At 38.7% G+C, this 25,073-nt stretch overlaps 1 protein-coding gene across 1 annotated transcript; it reads left to right on the forward strand.

Moving 5' to 3' along the window:
* Nucleotides 1–233: 233 nt before the first annotated feature.
* On the forward strand, nt 234–19,217 carry PJA2 (praja ring finger ubiquitin ligase 2). The gene is made up of 9 exons (XM_069879950.1): nt 234–296; nt 417–608; nt 3,858–4,926; nt 8,489–8,674; nt 10,471–10,647; nt 12,853–12,964; nt 16,220–16,334; nt 16,643–16,758; nt 17,909–19,217. Exons 1-9 carry the CDS (start codon nt 236–238, stop codon nt 18,038–18,040), a joined length of 2,160 nt encoding a protein of 719 aa, XP_069736051.1. The 5' UTR covers nt 234–235; the 3' UTR covers nt 18,041–19,217.
* The last annotated feature ends 5,856 nt before the right edge of the window (nt 19,218–25,073 follow it).

The following is a 25,073-nucleotide window of genomic DNA, read 5'->3' on the forward strand; positions in this document are numbered from 1 at the left end:
GCTGTATTATCTGAAGGCTTTTTCCAATGTGTTTTGCAAGCTGGCAGATGTATTTTATCACAGCTATGTGTATTACATTAAAAAAAAAAAAAAGTCGTGTGACATCTGGAGTTGATTTTAACAATTCTTTTTTAGAATATCTCTGTTATTTGCTACAAATGTGTTAAAATCGGAGAAAGTTCAGTGTTTGTCAATATTGTTTATTGTAGATGATAATTCTGCTTTCATAACATATATGCCCAGAGTACTTCAGGTTCATAATAATTGTGGTGGTTGTGAAGCTCAAGGATTTAAAGGTACGGAAAATATTTTAATTAAAAAAAATTATATCAAAGTGTTGGGGAAGATGGAAATTCACAAGGTGTTTTGTTGTTTTAATGAATCTCTCTTTTTCTTCCATCCATAACCTTATGTAGCAATGAGTCAAGAAGCCGGCAGACATGAGTGTCCTGTACCAGCAGGAGGTTTTGAGGTTTTTGCAGACAGAAGAAGACACACCTATGCTGGTTTTAGACCGCCTTTGAATGGTCAAGACAGTGGTGAACATCAACACAATGAAGACTCTGAACAGTTAGAACTAGAGGATGTTCAGAAAGAGAATTCTTTAGGTATGTGCATATCTTTGTGTACATGCCATTTAATTGCAAACTGAGATGCTTGCAGAGGGAGAAGCAAGGCATGTAGAGGGAGGGAGATGTCAAGGGAGGAGGGTTGCCTCTTAAATAATATGTGTTAAGTACATTTTGTATGGCTTTTTGCAATGAAACATTGCATGAAGGCAAATGAAAGTGTAGTCCACCTTAGGTTGTTTAATTTTGCCTGAAGAAGGACATTCCTGAATGAGTTAATGCACCCTAGCCAACTAGATAACCATAATATGGTGTAATTCAAATTAATTAGTCTTCACATCAAATTACAAATCACATTTGGAAGAGAATGCCTGTTCTAGCCTTCAGTTTGGAACTAGGTAATGAAGTATTTTATGTATCATGGACAAAGTAGTTCTGTTTTTGTCAATTGTTATGTAGTTACAGTAGGAGTTAGTTTAAGACTATTAAAATATTAAAATATTAAAAAGGTGTTCACTTTTTGTTTATACCATTCAGACGACTTCCTTTTCTTGTTTAATGAATGTTGAATGTCAGTATTTCCCAAAATGTCTTTTGTGACTTTAGCATCTCTATTAGAATTTCGTAGAGAAATACAAAACTGCTTGTTGGATTAGAAACATAGTCTCATCTCAAGTGCATGAGGTTTTCTGCTAAAAAACATTTGATATAGCCTTAGATCTTCCAAAGCGCTGGGTCCCGCAATGCAGTCACAACAACCCATGCAACACTACAGACTTGGGGAAAAGTGGCTGAACAGCTGATCGAGTATGAGCCAGCAGTGTGCCTGGGTGGCCAAGAAGGCTGATAGTATCCTGGCTTGTGTCAGAAATGGGGTCACCTGTTTTCAGTTTTGGGCCCGTCACTACAAGAAAGACATTGAGGTGCTGGAGAGTGTGTGAAGAAGAGTAACAAAGCTGGTGAAGGGCCTGGAGAACAAGTCTTATGAGGAGTGGCTGAGGCAACTGGGGCTGTTCAGCCTGGAGAAAAGGAGGCTGGGGGGAGACTTTATCACTCTCCACAACTACTGGAAAGTAGGTTGTGCTATGGCAGGTGCTGGTCTTTTTTCCCCAGAGAGCATGTGATAGACTGAGAGGAAATGGCCTCAGGTTGTTCCAGGAGAGGTTTAAATTGGATATTAGGAAAAACTTCTTCATGGAAAGGGTTGTCAAGCACTGGAATAGGCTTCCCAGGGCAGTGGTTGAGTCCCCATCCCCAGAGGCATTTGAAAAACGTGTAGATTTGGCACTTAGGGACACGACTTTGTGGTGGACTCGGTAGTGTTGGGTTTACTGTTGGAGATGATGCTCTTAAAGGTCTTTTCCAATATAAATGATTCTGTGATTCTATGAAATTGCATTTTTTTCTCCTTCCTTTAGAGACACTTTTGTTACTGCTTTCTCCTGCTTTTCTTTTTTTCTCTTTTTAATAGCATAGTACTAATTTATCTTTGTTATGTGCCATTGTTCTTGGAGGCTGTTATGATGTAGATTACCTTAGGGTGTTTTAATTTCTTTGTAATTTAAACATTTTTGCAGTCATCTGTTCATACATTTCCTACACTTTCAACCAATTAAAGGTTTATTTCCTGTAAAGCAATGTTGTCACTTGCTGAGGTCCTCCTACTGTCTCTCTATAATGCTACCACCTTTCTTGTTTCAGCTTCTTAGAGATGAGAGTACTATTACTTTAGAGGTCATAAGAAATATGCAGTTTAGAGTGTATTTCTTTTGTAATTCCTTTTATATGAATTTTAAGCGTGACTCACTCATTTTCTTCTTTTGTCTAAAACCAAAATACTTTTCCTTTTGTATTTGATTAATTTTTTTTTTTGGCACTGACTTTTCAAATTTCTCTGAGAAATGTCCTGGATTGATTAACTTCCCTTACATCTACTAGGTTACATTTTTCCCCAATTAAGACTTTTTTTTTGGGGGGGTAGGAGGAAAGAATGGGTGGTACTACCTATATTATACTTTGTATTTCCTTGCTAATTGGCTTGGTATCTTCTATAGCAACTAAGCAACTATGGAAGATGAGTAGAAGGAGGTATTCTTGGAAATATTAAAAATTTGTTTGGACTTGGTCCTTGGTAACCTACTATAGGTGATTCTTCCTGAATAAGAGGGGTGGACTGTGTGCTTTCCAGTGGGGCCTGCCTGCCAGCCTCAGCTGTTAGCAATTTTTTGAAGGAGCTTAAAGCTTTTAATTAGCTAAAATGCAATGTTACAATGTTACTTCCTGAAAGCCGTCAGGCTCTTAGTGTAGAGAGGCACAGTTTTCCCAAGATTTCAGTGCCATGAATGTTCTTTTTTTCAATCCTGGAACATTCATTTTACATGGTTTAACACTTCCGCGTGTTTTTGAAATAACATGGAAACATGCATATGTCTTTCTGTTTTTTTGTTTGATGGTGAGGTTTTGATGGCTTTTTTTATTGTTGTAGTTGTTGATTTTAAGTTTCCAGATTTCTTAATATCATTAAGTTATGTAGGCCATTGTATGTTAAAACATAGTTTGGACTGTTGCCTTGGTTAGGAGTTTACTAATGACTTGAGCTAAGCATTCATTTTTTACAAGCAGCAGTATACATGTTTTTACCTTTTTTAACCCTTCTTCTGTGTTTGATATTTATTGTCCCTCTATGCAAGAGATGTTAAACTGTTATATAACCAAACTGAATTTGTGGTAGTTATAACTACTGACTGTAGTTCCACATTCATCCCTGCTATTATTTTCCTCTTATGAGGAGTTGCACTCACAGCTGCATGTATGAAATACAATGCGATTAGTAGGTAATTTATTGCAGCAATATGTGGCTTTATCCAAGTGTGGCAGGAGGCACAGTTTAGCTTGTTAATGAATGGATAGTCCATTTGTAAACTTATGGAAAGAAATGTTGCAGCTTTTATAAACTTACAAATTTTTTTCAGATTTCACATTGTCATCTTAATTTTTTTTATATATATAAACAACGTAAAAGGACTGCTCATGAACACATTCTATTAATACTTGGGTTTTTTCTATCACAGGCTGAGCTGGAATAGTATCACCTAAGTCTGTTTCTGTATGCTTAATTTATATAAAAGAGCATGTAAATATATTAGTAAAGAATGACTGTGTTTCTGGTAAATGCTTATCAAATTGCACTGCAGTCCTAGTGAATTGTCCTTTCCTTTTAATGAATATTTATTGTAGATGAGAATATTTACATTGCTTTTGATTATTTCAATGCATTCTTTCTTACAGCTTCTTGTGAAGATTCCAGTTCAATGGTTCAAGTTCCATCAGGTTTATCAGATGATCCTTTAATAAAAAATGCTGGAACAGGAGAACAGGTTTGCCAAAGTATATCAAACCATACTGTTGATGTGGACACCTTACCACTTTCTTTTTTCTCTTGTGGTCTGGAAGGCAACCAGTACTTGGGGAACTTCATGAATCTTCATGAAAATTCTGAGGACCTTGCAGAATACATGTCTGGAATGTGTAATGATTTGGATGGTCAGAATGCAATTGCATGTGTAAACATTGACTCTTATGAGCCTGATAGCAGTGATGGAGATGATGATGCTGAAGACCAACTTTCTTTAGTAAGAGATGAAGCAGGTATATTTCAGAAAACACTAGATAACATGCTTCCTGACTTAGACAATGTTACAGATTATTGTACTGACTTACAGTCCCAATATGCTGCATTCGGCCACAGTTGTTCTGAAGAATGTTGCAAAGAAGCAGAACCAATGCCTTTAGTGAGGTATTTTAGTATAGATTCACACTTGGCATGTTCAAACAACAGGACAGTTAAATTTTCTGCTGAAGATGGAGCTATACTGAAAAGTGACCTGAGTGGTGCCAGTTACGAAACACAGCAGACAGAAAAAAGAGTGGATGTTGGAGATGGAACTCCTGTGGTAGAGGCTAATGAATTAAATGCCAGCGGCATGAAGACTGACCTAAGAAATCCACCTGAACTAGTAGTGAGACCTAAAATAAGAAAACAAAATACTGCAAACCAGTTGGAGGGAAACAAACATCCTAATGTTGATGAAGAGGAAAGTGGTTCCTGTAGGATAACTGAAATTGCTGAAGTCCAAGGCCACACTGCATGTGCCTTGAGAAACAGCAAAGATGAGATGAGTTCTAGTATGTTTTTTGACTCAGGAGAGTATCAAGATCATCAAAGGAACACAGATGTATGCCTAAGCAGACGTGCAGCAGCTCAAGAACAAAAAAATATTCTGGGCGATAGCACTTCTGGGAATGAGTTTGAAGATTTCAGCAGGCATTTCTCAGTGTCTCACAAAGATGAAGACAGGTAAAATTTCATTTTAACATTTGTATTACTATTGAATCTTTTGTGTAAACTGTGCAAATCTGAATTTCTTAGCAACCGAGATGTAAACTCAAGCAATTTCAGAATACAATCAGATGACAAGATGCCAGATTTTCCTTACAGTTTTCCTTCATACTTCCTCAAGTCCATCTAAAAAAATAGTAATGTATGTACTTCTGGTAATGTATAAAGCCTTTCCTTATGTTTAGGATCAAAGAGTCTTACTACAAAGGAAGATTACTTGTTTATTTTTTGTTTTATTTTTGCTAAGCACATGGAAGTTAGAGAGGGCAAGCCTTGTTCAGAAGTTTTTTAGCAAATTATGGGTTCCCTTCAAGACTTGTTTTTCAGAACTTGCTCTTTTTGCCATCAAATCTCAATATTCTGTATGGCAGTCTATGTATGTTCTTGTTTCCAGCCTTATGAAAGAAATCATTCTTCCTTGTTATATCTGAAGAATGTGATAGTATTGCTTATTAATGCCTATTTAATTAAAGTTCTTTAGGCTAGTAGGCATTTCCAAAGTAACTCTTAATGAGTACACTTTCAGATCTGCAAACTGCTCCAACTTGGACCCAGGGAGCAGCATTCAGGCTCCTCTTCTTTTGGGCTCTCTATGCAGGAGACAGACTAATTTGGATTAACCTAGTATTGATTAACTTTTACTCATATAATTCTGGTTAAGAACTTTACTCTGTGAATAGGAGTTATAAAACTAAGCTACTTGAAGGGAAAAATTATTTCTAACTTTCTATGATACATGCATTAGTGGTTTTGATGGCTCATGTTTGAATTTTTTTTCTATATTTTTCTTCTAGTTTGATTTCATCTTGTTGGTTCTGTTCCCACTGCCTAATTTACAATACACGTTTTCTAGATGTTGATGTGGCTTTTGTGTGTATGCTTGCTGTTTGTCTTCATAAGCTGACATCCTTAGCAGATAGTTCCACTGCTTTTGTGGAGAGAGCAGTATGAGAGGTGATCTGCATAAACTCGTGTCCTTAAAGTGTTTCAGAGTCCCAATTATGACAGAACAAATTCCTTAAGACATTGTACAATGGGGTAATAGATTTAATTTTGGTGTATCTTATTAAACATACAGGTGGACTTGTAAATGAATCCTTTCTTTCCTTGTAAGGTTTACTTTTCAAAAATTATTACTGCATAATCTTTATTTTTTTCCCCCACTTCTGAAATGCTGCTACTAGAAGACTAAAAAGCAATGGGGGAAATGTGCACTATTTTACAATTATAACATTGACTTCTCTAATGGAAAGTGACAGAATGTTGTAGCATAACAAGGAAATACAGATTGCTTATCTGAAAGTGAACATGTTCATCATGATGACAATGACTGAACCACTAAACTGGAAGCATGTGTGTGCTTTAACTTATAAAAAAATATCTTATCATTTGTGTTCTAAACTCTCTAAATACTTATCCTTATGGAGTAAATTGCCAATGATTACTCTGTACAAAGTAGTAACATGTTTTTCTATTTGCAAAAAGTAAAGTTTTATGTTCAAAGGATCAAGCCATATTACATGTTTAAATATACGTATGTAGCTGCATAAAAAGCAGAATTGACATGTCAAACTACATCCTGTAACTTAACTTTCACTTATTTCCAAGCCAGCGAGAAACTTGTCTCGCTGATTGCCATGCCTTCACCTCACCTTTTTTGCTTCAAGTAAGGGCCCAACTTTTGTGTTGTTTGCATGTAGAAGCTGTGCAAGAAGGATAAAGTCTTCCATATTTGTTAGAACCACATATGCTCTAAGGTGGAAGGGTCATGTTAAGGTCCCTGGAGGGCACAGATGGTGGAACAAGGACCATATCCTTTAGTTCCTTCCACTTAGTTTTGGATGGTATGGCTAGTACAGGCCAGTTCAGCCAGGGGAGAAACTATTCTCAGAAAATCCGTGCGTAGGTGCTTAGTTAACTTGTTATGTTTTCAGCAAGCAACAAGTCTATAACTCTCTAACTATCCACTGATGTTCTGCATCTCCATCTCTATAGAACTGAGCACAGTTAAATCCTAAGGTTTGAAATACATACATTGAGCATTCCTCCTTTGTTCAGTATTATTGACTTTAAGCATATCCTCTTTTCTGGTTTGAATAAGTGTTTGTATTAACTTTAAAGAGATCAAATTTGACTAACAACATCAGAATAATGTTATAAATTTTGTCAGAAATCTTTCCTGGACTGTAAAATAGAGAAAACTAAAATAAGATGCTTGAATATTTGGGCTAGTCCTACAGTATGGTTAGATAACCTTTAACAAACAAAAAAAATAATTCAAACCAAAACCCAAATATGTATTAGACTGCATATCAGAAACAGATACAATTTCTTTTGTAAAATAATCCTTTGAAGTAACCCAAAGTTAATAAATATTCTTGTTTCCATTGCTTTCCCTAGTCATCAAAACTGTTAGAGAAAAAGGTTCCTGCTTCAAGTTAAAATGCTTCCATATAATCAGTCTTTATCTTCTTTATTCTTGTCAAAATTAGATTATATAATGTGCAGTTGTTCAAAAATACTTATTGTTCATTAAAGAGCAAGATTTATTGGCATCTACTTGTAATATTAGAAGGAAAGTTTCTTTGAAATGAGTTTTGCAGTTGGGATGATAACGTCAATACATATAGACATATTAAGTTTAGCATACTGCAAACTGAACTGTGGGTGTTGTGCATTACTATGTAAGATGTGCTCCATTAAGCGTGTTTGCTTTTCACATACTAGTTTTCTGTAACTTTTTTTAGGTTGTGTAGCTAGCTGACTACACTTTGAGTTCTGGTAGATGTAAACTGTCACTGTTAGCATTGAATGAACCTTCTGAGCGGCATTACCAAAGGTAGCAGTAGTTATGGTTCATCCTTCTTGAGATTCTGTTGACATCACTGTTCTGTTTAAGCTGCTGAAAACTTCTTATTTCCTGTTGTTTTCAATGTGATGGCTGAGCAAAATCTCCTTGAAAAACTTCCTGCTATTCATCTGTGGGCTAGTAAATGATGTAATTTGCAGTTTGTCATCCATTGTATCTTTGTATGATTAAAAAAACCACACAACCAAAAACCAAACAAGATTAGAGATTATAGTACCTTTTCCTTTCAATTTTGTTTGGATGAGAGGGAAGGCCAAGCTTGCTTATTGTTTGTTAAGCAAGCAGTAGTGTTCTCAGTGTTACTGCTGCTGTTTCCTCTAAGTTCTTGGAGAAAGTTGTGCATAGTGGTTCTGAGTTTATGTTATTGAGTTGTTTTGTGTTCTCTGCAGATGCAGAGAGGGAAGAACAAAACATTTTTGCAAAGTGGGATGGGCAGAATTCTTTCCTAGAAATTGATTTTTAATCAGCTCTCTATGTATACTTGCTTTGTAATACATCTATAAATAGCCAAAACTAAAATTCTCCTATAAAAAATTGTCTATATGAATAGTAATGTTCATAAGAAAGTCAGAAATCACAGGGTGTTTGTGTTTGTTTTCTTTCCCCTAACACAGTGCTCAAACTCACACCAGTGCCTTGTTTAAATTGCAGCTCAGAATGCAGTGATGGAGAATGGTGTGAAGCTATGCCTGCCTGTTCTACTGCTACAGAAAGAGGCTGGTCCTCGAGTAATGATAGCTGGGAGACTGTCCCATTTGTGGAAGAATGTAAGCCTGAGGCGCAGAACAGTAGCAGTGGTGAAGAAGAGAAGAGCAAAGAGTTCTCTTTCCAAGGAAGGTATGCTTTTACTAGCTTACTTCCTCCGAGTTCTGGCATCAGCAGTAATGTGATATCCACATGACACTACACAGAATAAGATGACATAAACAGAAGTCGTCAATAAGCTAGCAGTAGTCACTTGCCTACATCAAGATAATCTGAGTAGTTCTCAGGGAAAAAGAGGCATGTCATGTAAACAGTTCTATTTCATGCAAGATATAGAAATAATGAGGGGGGTATTGACTTGTGGTATCAATAGAGATAATAGGCTTGATATACTGACTATAAAAAGCCACATTAGGAAGTTATTTGTAAAGATACACGTTTACATACACACCTTCTGATACTGTTTGGCACTCCTTGTAAAGCAGGCTTTTTTTTTTTTTTGCTTTATTGTTTCTGTTATTTTAATGCTACTCTCTATTTCTGGAGCTCTATCAATGACTAAAGTAAACTCTAACTACTGAACTACTTGCTAACTAAGAACTTACGTATTTTTCTAGTCATTCAGTGCTGTACTTTTGTACTTTTTAAAATGTATCTGCCATTGTTGCAAGGCAAAATTTGTAGCTATAAATAGCCAAGGAAATTTTGGGTGTTTTTTTTCTAAGCACATTATATTCTTAGCTTGAGTCTTTATAAAGCAACAAGCCATGCCTAAGTGTTCCTTCAGATCCTTCTACTCTAAGGTAGCCTACCTATTACCAAGCAGTTCAGATCACTGTTACTGCTTTTTTTCATATCACTGTCTCTTGAGGTTTGTAGAATTGGTGTGGCTATATAAAACATCACAGAAAATCATCTGTTTCAGAACAACAGTGAAGCTGAGTGATCTTTAGCATTTTTTGATGTAAACAGCCTATGAATGTACCTTTTTCTGACATGATTCCTGTTTATTTGCCCTTCAATAAGGAAAGTGGTACTTAGAGCCCTGTGGTTGTAAACATCCAGGCAACTTGCACTCCTCTAGAAAATCCAGGAATGAGAGGAGTCTTATGCAAATAGCTTCTCTTGTAAATAGTATCGCTGTATTCAGGCTAAGCTTCCCCATGAAGGCCGTTCCAGTGTGTCAAGAGAACCTTTGTTTTTAGTGGCTTTCTGAACTTGTAGATGAATAAGAAAATTTTTAGTACCAGCTTCGTACAGGGGCTGTAAGTTTTTCATGGGTGGGAAATAACTTTCTACATAACCTATAAAATAACTTTGTACAGAACAGAGGACAGCACAAGAGGGAATGGCCTCAAGCTCTGCCAGGGGAGGTTCAGGCTCGACATAAGGAAAAAATTCTTCACTGAAAGGGTCATTAGGCAATGGAATGATCTGCCCAGGGAGGTGGTTGACTCACCTTCCCTAGAAGGGTTTAAGGTGCGGGTGGATGAGGTACTGAGGGGCATGGTTTAGAGACTGGTGGGAATGGTTGGACTCGATGATCTGGTGGGTCTCTTCCAACCTGATGATTCTATGATTCTCTGATTCTATGATTCTAAATTTACTAGCCCTAGCCCTGGCATGGATACTGCCTATACTGGGGAAAATTCAAAGCAAGGTGCTTACCATACTGCTGGCTTTGAGCATCAGACAAGTAATTTTTCATAGAACATGGGTGTTACTAGATTCTAAGCCTGGAGCTGATCCTACTAGGATTGTCTTGATTTTTTTTTTTTTCTTTAGCAAATGCTGAATTCCTGATCTGGGAATCTATTAGTCTGGGAAACGTGCATCTTTAGCCCTTGTAATGTGTTGCTTTTGTTTCTTGCACATATTTCTCAATTTTCCTGGCTTTTTATTTTAGCTTTTCATTTATTTATTTGAAGGGAACAAACATTACTGGAGGAAGAAGAGATGCCTTGGTTACAGGAAGAGCCAGAAAGTAGCAGTGATGAAGAAGACAATTCAACTAGTGATTTTCTGCATCCTGGACTCTTGTTGGGTGAAAATAACAATCTTGAGGATGACTCCAGTGTAGGTGAAGACCTGGATGTGGTGTGGAGGTATGCATTTGATGGTTTTCTACATTGATTTCACAGATTTTGTACGTAGTGTTTGGCTTTTTTTTTTTTGTAAGATGTCAAAAGTACTCATGGCTGTTAGTGTGTACTTGCTTCAAAGTCTGATTTTCTGAGTTTTAAGTCATAAGATACTTTGAGTACTACGTATCTTCTAATGAGAGAGAAAGGAGGTAGATTTGCTAAATCAGGCTGTGATTTGGAAAACTTCTTGTGTGCCAAATATTCAAGTGATAGGTGTACTTTTTCAGTTAATTCTGAAGATGGTAAGTGAAGTGTATATAACAGAACTAAAGTAATAGCAATGTAATTAGCATTCAAGTCAGTGCTCTTCTATAATTGGCCTTTTCCTCTTTTGCAACTGATATAAATTAGGTCTTATAAGCTTATCTTATTTTTCTTTGAAATATCATGCAGTTACCTAATACTATCATAATTTTAAATGCTTCCCTCATTTTTCTATCATTACATTACTGAAGAATATTGCAGTATATTCATTACAAAAGATCTGCAGTTACCAGGAAGAAAGAGATCGAAGCAAATTTAACAGCATATTCCTAGAATACTGTAATGTGTTTGTTCCAAAGTAAGAATGAGCTAGGCAGAATGCTTTCCAGTAGGAGAGTTGACGTTCGCTCTCTTATAATATTTTTAATAAGTACATAAGTGCAGCATAAACATAACAAAAGCACTGGTATTTTCTCCTTGAAGTTATGTTGTGAAAAAGTACAACAGTGACTAATGCATGTGAGGCTAAACTAGAAGTAAGGCACCTGTTCCTACAGTGCCAGGCAGCAAGCTAGCAGAGGATTTGCAGAATATGGACAAAAGCTGTTTTCTAAGTATTGGAGGCTAGCCTTGGTAAGCTTACTAATTACTCAAGATAAGAAGTAGGATGCTTCTCTAGTCTGCTAAATTTTGTCTGTTAAACATATGCAGACCTGTACATGATTTTGCTTTGATTTTTATATGTTGAAAATGGAACTTGAAACAGCTGCCATCACGAACAGTGGCACATGATGCAATCAAAATCTGAATGCTAGTTAATTGTGTTAGTATGACATTTATTAGCTGAACTGTGTGCTCTTTGAAGCAGTCAACAGTAAAAGCTCCCATCATATTCTTCTGAAGCCTATGTTGACTTGAGTGTACCACTGTACTGGGAGCAGGTGCTGTTGGGTGGGGCTGCAGAGCAGCCTCTGTGAGGAGAGGCCAGGGCTGCCCTGTGTTGAATACAGCTGGTTCCATCTGGCTACAGTGGATCCATTGCAGGGTGGTGCCTTTTGAGAAAGAGTAAAAAGTGATGTGCAACATTGTGAGAGAGAGGAGTTAGGACAATGTTCACAATGTGAACAACCTTGTGGACACCAAGGTGAGATAATAAGGGGAAGTAGGTGCTCCAGGTGCTGGAGCAGATTCCCCTGCAGGCCTTGGAGAAGACCACAGTGGAGCAGGTAGGTATTTGCTAAAGAAAACATGCTTGTGGGGTGCCTATGCTGGAGCAGTTAGTGAAGGACAGCAGCTTATTGGAAAGACCAACACATCAGCAAGTTTATCCTGAAGGACCACGGTGCACGGGAGGCACAATGGATCATGGCAGCAGTGTGAGGAGGAAGGAGTGACAGAAAGGAACTGCCATGGACTGACCATAACCCCCATTGACTGACCATAGATCTCTCTCACTGCATGGAGTAGGGAGACATAGGGGAATTGGGAACAATGGAATGAATTTGAGCCTGGGAAGAAGCGGGAGGGCTAAGGGGAAGGCAGTTTAGTTTCTGGTTTTGTTTCTTACCATCCCAATCCATTTTTATTTGCAATTAATACAATCATAGAACAGTCTAGGTTGGAAGGCACCCGAAAAGATCATCTGGTTCAACCTTTTAGTTACACTAATGTTGCCCCTTATGTTGGCTGTCTTTTGCCTGTGGTGGTGACTGGGGAGTGATCTCTGTCTTTATCTCAATCCCTGATATTTTAGTCATATTTATACACCTGTCATGTTGAGGCAGGAAGTCAGAGCATCTGGATGGGTGTCTGGCATCCAGACAAAGTTAGCCCAACACAACCACCTCATAAGAGTATAAACACACAGTAATTAACAGCTGAGGTGTAGTAATTTCATGTACCCAGGCCTCATGTTGTTACTATTTGAAATGAAGGCAATGTTTCTTAACACATCTCTTTCAGACTACTTGATGAGTTTGGTGATGGCCTAGGACTTGCTCAAGCCATTCCTTACATGGATTCGCCGTTTCTCACATTTATGGCTCTAGAGGAACACTTGCAACAAGCTATGGAGGTATTAAAATATTCTTGATGGTAGTCTATCAGTGATGTTGTGACAAGTTTTTATTATTGAATCCTCCTCCAGCCTAATGTGAAAATAGGAGTATCAGAGAAAAGGCTGTTTTTCTGTTTTAGCTTGATCTTTCCAGTCTGCAAGCTCGAAAACAAATGTTGGAAGTTCTTTGAAATTTCGTAGTGCAAGATGTCATCTATCAGTACTGCTTTCATTAAAAAATGTATTTATTTCCTCTTGAAGGAAAATAAATATACTAATTTCTACCAGTATAAAAATATGCTAGTTAAATTATTCTAAAGAATGTTGCCAAAATACTTGCATAACAAAGGAAATAGCATGTGAATTGTCCCAACTTTTTTCTTTTGCAAGAGTACGGTTGGATGTCTCATTTCTATTCCTCAGTATTCTGTGTTTGACTGCCTTGACTCAATGTGTTTCAAATTTGAAAAAGAAAAAAAACAAACCACCCAAAAGCAAACAGACTTTTTATCTTTATCTTGTTCTAAAGTCATTTCATTTGTCTAACTTTGGATAAACCAGAGGATTTGTTACTGAGAAACAGCATGGTTATGATCTTTGCCTTTTCTGTGTTGCATGACGTTGATCATGAATGAATACAGAGCTAGCTAAACTTCAGTTTGATGCAATGTGACAGTTCTTGCATTGGCAGAAACTTTCCCTGCAGAGTGTTTGTCAAAACAGGAGTTAAATGATGGATTCATACAATATAGTGTCAGAACAATTAAATATTGTGAGTGAGACGTAAGTTTAGGGGCAGCAAGGTGAAGTTCTATTACCAGCTCCTAGTTAAAAGGGGTGAATAGGGCAGACTGTATATCATAGATCACAGAATGGTTTGGATTGAAAAGGACCTTAAAGATAATCTACTTCCAACCCCTCTGCCTTGGGCAGGGACACCTGCCACTAGATCAGGTCACCCAAGGCCCCATCCAACCTGGCCTTGAACAGTTCAGGGAGAGGTATCCACAGCTTCCCTGGGCAACCTATTCCAGTACCTCACCACTCTCATGGTGAAGAAATTCTTCCTTATGTCTAGTCTAAATCTGCCCCCTTCCAATTTATAGTCATTCCCCCTAGGCCTATCACTACAAGCCTTTGTAAAAAGTCCCTCCCCAGCTTTCTTGTAGTCCCCTTCCAGGTACTGCAAGGCTGTTACAAGATCTCCTCAGAGCCTTCTCTTCTCCAGGCTGAACAATCCCACCTCTCTCAGCCTGTCCTCATAGCAGAGGTGCTCCTTTGGACCCGTTCCAATAGTTATATATCTGAAATGGATTCCAGAACTCGACACAATGCTCCAGGTGGGGTATCATCAGAGCGGAGCGGAGGGGCAGAATCACCTTCCTCACCCAGCTAGCCATGCTCCTTTTGATACAGCCCAGCATACAGTTGGACTTCTGGGCTGTGAGCGCATGTGGCTGGCTCACAACCATTGACCAGCACCCCCATGTCCTTCTCCACAGAGCTGCTCTCCATCATGTGATCCCCCACCCTACATTGAAACCACAGATTGCCCCAAACCAGATGTGGGACCTTGCATTTGATCTTGTTGGATGTCATGAAATTCACACAGGCCCACTTTTTCGGCTTATCCTGGTCTCTCTGGATGACACCATGTCCTTCTGGTGTGACAACAGTACCACTCCCCTTGGTGTCACAGAATCATAGATAAGTTAGGGTTGGAAGGTTCCTTAAAGATCATCTAGTGGGATGCCCTTGCCATGGGCAGGGACATCCCACTAGATCAGGTTCCCCAAGGCCCCATCCAGCCTGGCCTTAATCACTTCCAGGGATGGGGCATCCACAACTTGCAACTTGTTCCAGTGTCTCACCACTCTCATGGTGAAGAAATCCTTCCTACTGTCTAGTCTAAATCTGCCCCTCTCCAGTTTATGCCTGTTCCCCTTCATCCTATCACCACAAACCTTTATGAATAGTCCCTCTCTAGCTTTCTTGTAGGCCCCTTTCAGGTACTGGAAGGTTGCTGTAAGATCTCCTTGGAGCCTTCTCTTCTCCAGGCTGAACAAGCTGAACTCTCTCAGCCTATCTCCCTCTCTCTCTATATATATATACTCAGCTTTCTTTTCTTCATTTGAGACTACTAGTAGAATCATAGAATAGTTAGGGTTGGAAGGGCCCTTAAAGACCATCTATTTCCAACACACCTGCCATGGGCAGGGACATGCCCCACTACCCATACTAATACGCAGAGGTTTGACAGACAGGTAATGGTTGCTTGAGCTTCCTTGCCACTGCAGCAGAAGTGCAGACATGCTTTCAGGCTGCAGCTCAGTAACTTTCTCTAAAGTTTAGGAGGAAAGACTACTGGAGATGTGTGTGTATAATCCAACATTTCTCCAGTATATTTTGGGGGTTTAAGTTAAGTGTACCCTGACTATTACAGAAACATCAGGTTATCTTGAACTTCACAGCAAGGGAGTTTCATGGCCGTTAGAATAATTTTCATGCTAATTAGAGTAATAAGTAACTATGCTTGGAGGATGTGACTAGCTCATTCAGGATACAGACTCAGTGTTTCTATGTTCTTGACGTTTCAGTTTCAGTGTGTTCTGCTGTTCAAACAAGTGTATATAGTACTTATCTAGAAGTATCTTTAGTGAATATAAGCAACCTGTTTTGTGTTGCCTTTTTTTTTTTTTTTCCTACTGGAGATCTTTTCGGTATCTTGTGGGGTTGAATGTATGTAAAGATTTTATATGATTGTAAGTTTCAAACAAGATGACATCAGAGTGCTGTGTCTGTCTAACCTCATTACACAGATGAAACATCTATGTGCATCCTGCTTTTTTTCTGAATGCTTACCTTGATAGCGCAGCCATGGTACTTAGAAGTTTTGTTTGCACCTGAGCAATTCAATAGTTGAAGCCAGGAAACACATTAATGAGGTGCAAAACATAAAGGCAGTTTTATATTAGCAAGCTTTTTATTAGGTTTTTGACTTGTTGCATTTTCTGAAACTTTCATTGGATAGTAAGTTGTGACTCTGACTTGGTACTAAAAGAAGGCTTAAAACCCAAGCTATTACTGTTTTGACCTTCAGTTTCATCTCATTAATTACAAAAATACAAATGGTGTAATGGTTAGACTGTCAAGTGAAACGTACATTTAAGAAAGTAATATTATTAGAATTGGATTTCTTTTCTTGCTTTTTTTTTTGTATGCTGTGTTACATTTGTGAGTAAGAAAATTTGAGTCTCTGCTCACCCTTTTCAGACAGCTCTGGCACATTTGGAGTCTCTTGGATTTGATATGGAACAGGCTCATCCACCAGCTAGTAAAGAAACTATAGATAGTCTGCCACAAATTCTCGTCACGGATGACCATGATGGTATGGAAACATATTTCAGAATTAATTTCCATGTAGTTCATAAGAAAAAATTCGGCCATCTCAAATGCCAAAAATGCAACATTTAAACATATAATTACTGTGCCACTGGCAATGCCGTTCAAGAGCTTTTGAATCTTTAATCAGACTGAGTATAACTTGAGTCAATTTGGAAAACTAATCTTTACTGGAATAAGTGTGATTCTATTTTGTAATTATTAGTAAGTGTAGATAACATATGTGTTTTAATTTCAGCTCATCTTTTATATTAAACAAGATACTAATGCTTTTTTTTTTCATCTTGGGTGTAGGTCAAGAGCAGTGTTGTACTATCTGTTGCAGTGAATATGTGAAAGACGAAGTCATAACAGAGTTACCCTGTCATCACTTGTTTCACAAACTCTGTGTAACTCTTTGGTTACAGAAAGTAAGTATTACAGGACTGGTGGGGATATACATGGGGGTTTTTGAGTATTTGCATCCTTCTGGGAAGAATATTTTGTAACTTTGAAAATGTGGGATGAAATATTCTGAAATAAGTGGCTGTTAATTTTACACATTATGGAACCAAATTCTAGTCTAAGTGAGAAAACTAATTTGTATGTGTACTTACCCTGAAATGCAATTTCTTGAAAAGAGGGAGCATTTTTGTGAGAAAAATTATGGTCTGCTTTTAGTAAGAGTGAGTTATGTCTTAAATTGGTACAAGAAAAGTTTTCTTTACTATACTCTTACCCTGAAATAAAGAAGATGCCTTGGTTTTCTCAGAGAAAACAATCTGACCTGTCTTGCCATAATACAAGACCCATTTATGGTGACAGCTAAGGCTGACAGGAGAAATAACTGGAATGCTTGTAGATTAGTTATTTACTTTTTGTAGGTCTATATGGTATTAGATTTCATTTTCATCATGTTTAATCAGTTTCCTTCTGAACAGTCTTGCATCATCTTGAACTGTAATTAATTAATTATTTGGATTTTTCCTTGTGTTTGTGCTCTGCTTCACACACAGTATGAGCCTGTGCTTGCTAGTTCTCAGTGAACCTGCAGTATAAAAGAGGGAGGTTGTTTGGTTCAGACTAGGGAGATAAGATCAGAACTCCTCTACCATGGGTTTTGGGGTTTGTAAATTTTTTCCCTTTATAGTGTTGATTACCATGCTGATATTGCTTGCATTATATGCCTTGCCTTTTTCTGCTATCATAGTAAACTTCTTTTCCTGAAAACTAGGACAAAAATATTTTCTGTTTGATTTGGGCTGTACCTAATGTATATTTAATCCTTTCCTCAAAAAAAAAAAATATTCACCCGCAAAATCAATCACTTTGAAGAAGACCTTGCAGAGAGCCTGATATATCTACTGTGTAACTGGTGTAAAAGCAAAATGACGCTTTCTTTGGAGATTATCTTTCTCTTAGCTCCAGGTTGCTATCCAATCAAATTTGACTTTGAGATAGTGGTTTTGTGAAGAAATAAAATACTTCATAAGTAGTATCCTTTTAGGTCTTCAGTAGAATTGAATGTCAGTTGTACAAACAGTTTTTTACATGACCTGTTTTTTTCCTGTCCTTTTGTAGTCAGGAACATGTCCAGTTTGTCGTTATGTGCTTGCATCTGTGACCCCTGAAGCAGCTGCTGACTCTGCTTCCTCTTCATCTGATCACGATTCTGCATCTTCTGTTCACAGTGCTACAGAAGGTTCAAACTAGGGTCTGAAATGAAATCTTTGTCACCAAAGTAATGTAAAATGTAAATTTTGCCTGTTTAATAACAATGTGAATACAGTTATGTATAAAATACCAGATGTAAAATACAATCTATAGCATATATTTTAGTTTGGAAAGAGGGTGTAAGACTTTTCTGAACTCTTTAGGTTTACAATAAGAACTTCATCCTTTTTTCACACTAAATTGGAAGACTGTGCGGTCTCTCTTTCTTAGCTGACTATTGCTAATAGCTATAATATGTAAACCTTGTATTATGATAAATTTTTCAAACAAAAAAATACATGTGGCACTTTATTCATGTTCTTGCAACTGCAAGGCAGTTGCAGTTTATTGAAGTTCTTTAAAGCTATGTTTGTAACCTGTTTTACATAATATAACTGGCTTAGTCAGTGCCACCGAGTGACTTTGTAATTGATCCCTAATATCTCCATCAAACATGAAGGTGTTCAGCGGTAGGTAGAATTTTATGTCACTGGATACAAATTGAAAAATGCAATAGAAACAATATTTCTTACCTGTTTGTTTCATAATAAACTGAATGTCAGAAGTGCAATTAAACTGCTGCTATCTGGGTTGTTTTTTCATAAATGCTAGCACCATTTTTAAGCCTGTGTACCAAACAAGTGAATGAATTATGGAACTTCAACATCTGAAGGTCTAAGAATTTGCATCTATATTTGGGGAGCTGGTTCCTTCAATTTGTGTTTAAATTCCATTCTGCTGATTAGGTCTCTTGCGCTCTCTCCTGCATGTACACATCCTTCCTCTTTTTTTTTTTTGAGATAGATCTATTTTTATGAATATCAGGGTTGGAGTGTTTTCTAATGCAGATATAGTTAAAGCATTTTTTGTTCTTTGTCTTAAATCTTAAAAAGGTAGTAGCAACTTCATACAGTTAATTGAAGAATACATTTGAATACTTGTCTATTAGGATAATTGTTGTAAAGTCATTTCAGAAATTTAAAAATTAGTAATGATTCTGATATTTGCACTGGTTGCAGTATGTTCTGCTACATCCAAAATAATAAAGTAGAAAAGACTGGCTTCGAGAATGTATTTCTATAAATAATAATCTAGTATGCACAAAAACTTTTAAAGACCTAGAATTAGTCATTGCAAGACAGAAAGTTAATGTTTGATTGTGTGTATGTGTACTAGTGGATGCTATTGTCCGTTGCGTATAGACACAATTCCAAAAATGTAGGTGCATGGGAATAAAATGAGAGTTCTAATCAAACCCTCTTAAAACAGTTACAGATTTGTCTGGTAACTTTGAAATTAGGCTGAACTAAGCTCTTGGTGATTGAGTAAAGTGATTGAGTGAGAATTACTATGGCTGCAATCACAGTATCTCACTTCTTTACAAATATTAATATATTCTTTTTCTTAGCAGTAGAAGATACTAGATTTCATATTTGAGGCACATACTGAGTTGTCTAGTGCCCTTTGCAGTGTAGCTTCTGGACTGTAGAACAAAGAATTTGTAGCAGTTGCCATGACTCTGCTCTGGAGGTTTTCAGTGATTTTATTCCAAAGCTTGAAGTATAAGGAAGCCAAACGCAATCTTCCATGCCTCTTAATAAACTACTGCTGTGCAGAGTGGTTGATTCATGGCTACCAGCTACCCCAGATGATAAAATAATGCACCCCTTAAAGCTTTTCTAAGGTGGATATGTAATGTATGTGATTTAAAAGAAAGTGAAAATGAAGACATTTCGGACTGCTTGTAGAGAGAAAAAAGACCAAACAAAAACAAAAAAAACCCCACATAATTATGAATCTAGTAATATCAGAATTATTGTTAGGTCCTTTTGTTCTTCTGTAGTTCTCTCTGTAGCAGATGTTGCATGTATTTTAACCAGACCATACTCGTATCTCTCTCTGGAACAGCACAATACATTGGCCTTCACTTAATCTTATAAGCTAGATGTTTTATAAAAGGACTATTTTAACTTCTGTGGCAAGATTTGGAAATCCTTCTGCCAGAAGCTTTTGATTCCAGATTTAACCAGCAATGTCAAGAGAAGCTAAAGTAGAAGATTTCTCCTTCCTTCATTATGTGTCGCTGGTCTCAGCTCTGACTTCTTGTTTCTAAACAGCTGTCAAAAAGAAGAGTGTTCATATTTTCTTTTTTTTAACTTGAATTAAGAGGTCTTATTCACAGGTTTTTCCTGACCCCTCATCTTTTTGACTCGAAGGATGACCAGTAGATGTGTTTAACACAAAAAAAGAAAGTGAAAAAAACCACAACAAACCAAACCTTTGGATCATGCCCAAATGTTTGATTTGATTATTCATTTTTTTTTGGTAAACAAAGTCATAACATCACTGTGTAGATTCTGTGATTCCTGCTTCAAATATAAAATTATTTAGCTAAAATGGACCTAGTTCTTGAAAAGACCCCATAAAGTATAATGGTTTTTTAGACTAGTAAAAATTAATTTTCTTTTTGCCCAAAGATAATATTTTTGACATTTTCAAGTGAGAAAACTTCTAGGTTCGAGGGAGAAAATCTTTTTTCCCCTATGTTAGGTAAAACCAAACATTCCACAAGAATGAGACAGCAAATCTGAAAAATAAGCTTATTTCTGTTAAAGGTTTGTGTTGTCTGTACCTACACTAGTATATTGGAAGCATCTGAATTAACTATGTTAATGACGTAAACTGACTTCATTTTAATATTTCAAAAAAACATTTTCATTCCAGAGTTCAAATGGGGGGTTTGCCTTAAAAAAAACAACCCACAAACCTAACAATGGAGCATCTTTAATGTTTTGCTTCCTCCTTTTAAATTCTGGCTGGTTTTGATATGATGTTATCTGTTTCGGTTTTCAGACACATAGGTAACATTTTTTTTAATTGAATCATAGAATCATAGAATAACCAGGTTGGAAGAGACCCACCGGATCATCAAGTCCAACCATTCCTATCAAACACTAAACCATGCCCCTTAGCACCTCGTCCACCCATCCCTTAAACACCTTCAGGGAAGGTGAATCAACCACCTCCCTGTGCAGCCTGTTCCAGTGCCCAATGACCCTTTCTGTGAAGAATTTTTTCCTAATGTCCAGCCTAAACCTCCCCTGGCAGAGCTTGAGGCCATTCCCTCTTGTCCTGTCCCCTGTCACTTGGGAGAAGAGGCCAGCACCCTCCTCTCTACAACCTCCTTTAAGGTAGTTGTAGAGAGCAATGAGGTCTCCCCTCTGCCTCCTCTTCTCCAGGCTAAACAACCCCAGCTCTCTCAGCCGCTCCTCGTAAGACCTGCTCCCCAGCCCCCTCACCAGCTTTGTTGCTCTTCTCTGGACTTGCTCCAGAGCCTCAACATCCTTCTTGTGGTGAGGGGCCCAGAACTGAACACAGTATTCGAGGAGCGGTCTCACCAGTGCCGAGTACAGAGGGAGAATAACCTCCCTGGACCTGCTGGTCACACTGTTTCTGATCCAAGCCAAGACGCCATTGGCCTTCTTGGCCACCTGGGCACACTGCTGGCTCATGTTCAGTCGGCTGTCAACCAACACCCCCAGGTCCCTCTCCTCCAGGCAGCTTTCTAGACAGACTTCTCCTAGTCTGTAGCACTGCATAGGGTTGTTGTGCCCCAAGTGCAGGACCCGGCATTTGGCCTTGTTAAACCTCATGCCATTGGACTCAGCCCAGCAGTCCAGCCTGTTCAGATCCCTTTGCAGAGCCTCCCTACCCTCCAGGAGATCGACACTTCCACCCAGCTTAGTGTCGTCCGCAAACTTGCTAAGGGTGCACTCGATGCCTTCATCCAGGTCATTGATGAAGACATTGAACAGGGCTGGACCCAGCACTGAGCCCTGGGGAACCCCACTTGTCACTGGTCTCCAGCTGGATTTAACACCATTTACCACCACTCTCTGCGCCCAGCCATCCAAATTGCCTTCATTACAGGTATTTATGTAGTGTGAAAAGAAGCTTTCCTCAAGTTGAAGGGTAAATACCCTTAGTTCTTGTGGCTTTATGTATTAGGATTTCAGTTAAGGTTACTTGTGCCTGATAACAATTGCAGATCTGCAGACACCTTCCTTGTTATACAACACAGGAAGCTCCTGTTTCCTCTCCCCACCCCCACCCCCCCCGCCACCCCTCCCCCGTTTCCTTATAATGTGTTTAATTGAACATCTGAGGAAACCAAATCTTTTTATTTGCTATTTTATTGGTCTACAAGAGTTGCCTTTTGCAATTATTCTTTATTTCTACAAGTTACATAAGCTGTTTGTATTTTCTGTGAAGAGTTACTCATAGAATGGCTTGGAGTGGAAGGAACCTTACAAATCATTTTGTTTGAATTGCCCCTGCCATGCGCAGGGACTCTTTCCACTACATCAGGTTGCTCAAAGCCTCATACAGCCTGGCCTTGAACACCTCCAGGGTGGGGGCATGTATGACTTCTCTCCCTCTTTCAGCTCAAAACCATTACGTCTCATCCTGTCACTATACTGCCTCATAAAGAGCCCCTCACCATCATTCCTGCAGGTCCTCTTTAAGTGCTACAAGGCTGCTGTAAGGTTTCTTGGAGTCTTCTCTAGGCTAAACAATCCTAACTCTCTTAGCCTGTTCTCATACAGGCAGTGTTCCAGTGCCCTGGTCATTTTCATGGCCCTCCTCTGAACCCACTTGAGCAGGTCCATGTCTGTCTTATGTTGGGGGCCCCAGAGCTGGATGCATTTTGAAGAGGTGAGGTGTCAGAAAAGCAGTGTACAGAGGGAGAATCGCCTCCCTCAACCTGCTTGCTGTGGATATTTTGATGTAGCCCAAGATGCAGTTGGCTTTTTGGACTGCAACACACACTGCCAGCTCATATTCAAGTTTTCATCCATCAGTACCCCAAAGTCCTCCTCTATTGGGCTTCTCTCTATCCACTCATCAGCCAACCTGTATCCATATTTGGGATTGTCCTGACCCAGGTGCAGGACCTTGCATTTGGACTTGTTGAACTTAATGATCTTTGCTGGGCCCAATTCTCTAACCTGTCAAAGTTCCTCTGGATGACATCCCTTCCCTCTTGTGTCAACTGTGCTGCACAGCACAGTTGTCATCAACATAGCAGATGTGCTGTCATCAGAAAACTTGCCGAGGGTGCCCTCAGTTCTGCTTTCCGTGTCCCAAACAAAGATGTTAACTAATTCTTATCCTAATACAGATGCCCGAGGAATGCTACTTGTCAGCCACCCAGGCAATTCCTTACCCATCAAGTAGTCCATCACTCACATCCATATCTCTCCAATTCAGGGGCAAGCGTGTCATGTGGAATAGTGTTTAATGCTCTTTGCATGAATACAGGGAGATGACATTATTTGCACTTCTTATCCATCAACGCTGTAACCTCGTTATAGAAGGACACCAGATTTGCCCTTAGCGAAACAATGTTGGCTGTCACCAATCACTTCTTTGTTTTCGTATATGCCTTAGCATAGGTTCCAGGAGGATCTGCTCCATGATATTTCCAGGCACAGAAGTGAGACTCACTGGCATGTAGCTCTCCAGATCTTCCTTTTTAAAAATGGTAGTTATGTTTCCCTTTTATTTTAGTCACTGAGAACTTCACCAGTATGCCATGACTTTTCAGATAAGAGGGATAGCAGCTTAGCAACTTTGTCTGGCAGTTCTCTCAGGACCCTCGGATTCATCTCATCAGATTCTATAGGTTTGTGCACCTTCAGGTTCCTTAGATGGTCTCAAGCTTGATCTCCTATGGTTGGTGGTGGTACTTCATTCTCATTTGGATTTTGCACATTGGATGGTGTGGCTGGAGTACTTGTGGTTGAAGTCAGAGGCAAAAAAGTTGTTGAGAACCCCAGCCTCCTCCATGTCAGTTGTACCCAGATGTCTCATTTTGCTCATTGGGAGGGGGACAGTTTTAGTCATATTCCTTTGTTGTCCTATGTTCCTGAGGAAACCCTTGTTAATTTTTTACATCCCTAGTCAAGTTCAGCTCCGACTGTGCCTTGGCTTTCCTGGTGCCCTCCCTGCAGTCCTGGGTCATAGCCCTATAATCTCACCAGCATGTGTTATCTCTGTTCTCACTACCTATGCATTTTTTTTGTGTGTTTCAGCTTGGCTAAGATGTCTAGATTTAGCCAAGCTGAAATCCTGCCTCCCCTGCCCACTTCTTACACATCAGGATTGAGGGTTCTTGCACCCTAAGGAAAAATATGTTTAAATCCAGCTCTCATTCATTTTCTTGCCTCTGAGAGCAGTTTCCCAAGGAATCCCATGCACTAATGCCCTAAACAGCCAAAGATTTGCCCTCCTGAGGTTTAGGGTCCTGGTTGCTTTCTACCTGTCCTGTACCCCTCAAGGTTTAGAATTCTACCAGAGCATGTTTACTCAAGCCCAGGCTACCTCCAGTCTTGACCTATCTGATAAATTCTGCACTAGCAAACAAGAGGTCCAGTAGTACCTCTCCTCTGGTCAGGCTCTTTATCTCTTGAACTAGGGAGATTTTCATTTTTTTTGTTTGTTTTCTCATTTTCACTCATATACTCTCAACTTGTGCATTCCTGTTCTTCAAAGACAGTTCTGTGCAGTCAATCCCATTTTTGGCACAGAGGACAGCTCCCCCACCTCTCTTCCTTTGCATGTCCCTTCTGAAGAGTTTATAGCCATCAGTCACAGCACTGAAATGGTGAGATTCATCCCACCAAGTTTCTGTGATAGGCATCAGGTCATAGTTAACGTCTCATCTTCTGGAAAGAGATTGGTACTAGATGGATTCTCTTCTGATTCATCTCTTGCATGAGGTCAAGCTGAAATCACAAATCTTGGATCCTTTTAAGGCTGTTAAGCCAACAACACTCATGAATGACTGTGCTTTTCAAGTCTGTTTTAACATTGAATCCATTTCTCTGTTTACTCTGCCAAGACATGGAAAGGCCTGTTGGATCTGAAGTAGTTAATTCCTCACCTTATTTTTCATGTGCTTCATCAGTCACCATTGGTCTTAGTTTGGAATAGAAGTCTTGAGCTGAAACTTGCTGAGGGCACTATTTCA

Source organism: Phaenicophaeus curvirostris, chromosome Z, assembly GCF_032191515.1.
Source record: "Phaenicophaeus curvirostris isolate KB17595 chromosome Z, BPBGC_Pcur_1.0, whole genome shotgun sequence".
In the NCBI taxonomy this organism is placed as follows: Eukaryota; Metazoa; Chordata; class Aves; order Cuculiformes; family Cuculidae; genus Phaenicophaeus; species Phaenicophaeus curvirostris.

What these genes read in the sequence shown, in the direction of transcription:
- PJA2 (XM_069879950.1), top strand. Translation starts at nt 236, where the DNA reads ATGCCCAGAGTACTTCAGGTTCATAATAATTGTGGTGGTTGTGAAGCT. An exon ending in GACCTGGATGTGGTGTGGAG is followed by an intron (nt 10,648 to 12,852) that starts GTATGCATTTGA and finishes CATCTCTTTCAG; the next exon opens with ACTACTTGATGAGTTTGGTG. An exon ending in ACTTGCAACAAGCTATGGAG is followed by an intron (nt 12,965 to 16,219) that starts GTATTAAAATAT and finishes CACCCTTTTCAG; the next exon opens with ACAGCTCTGGCACATTTGGA.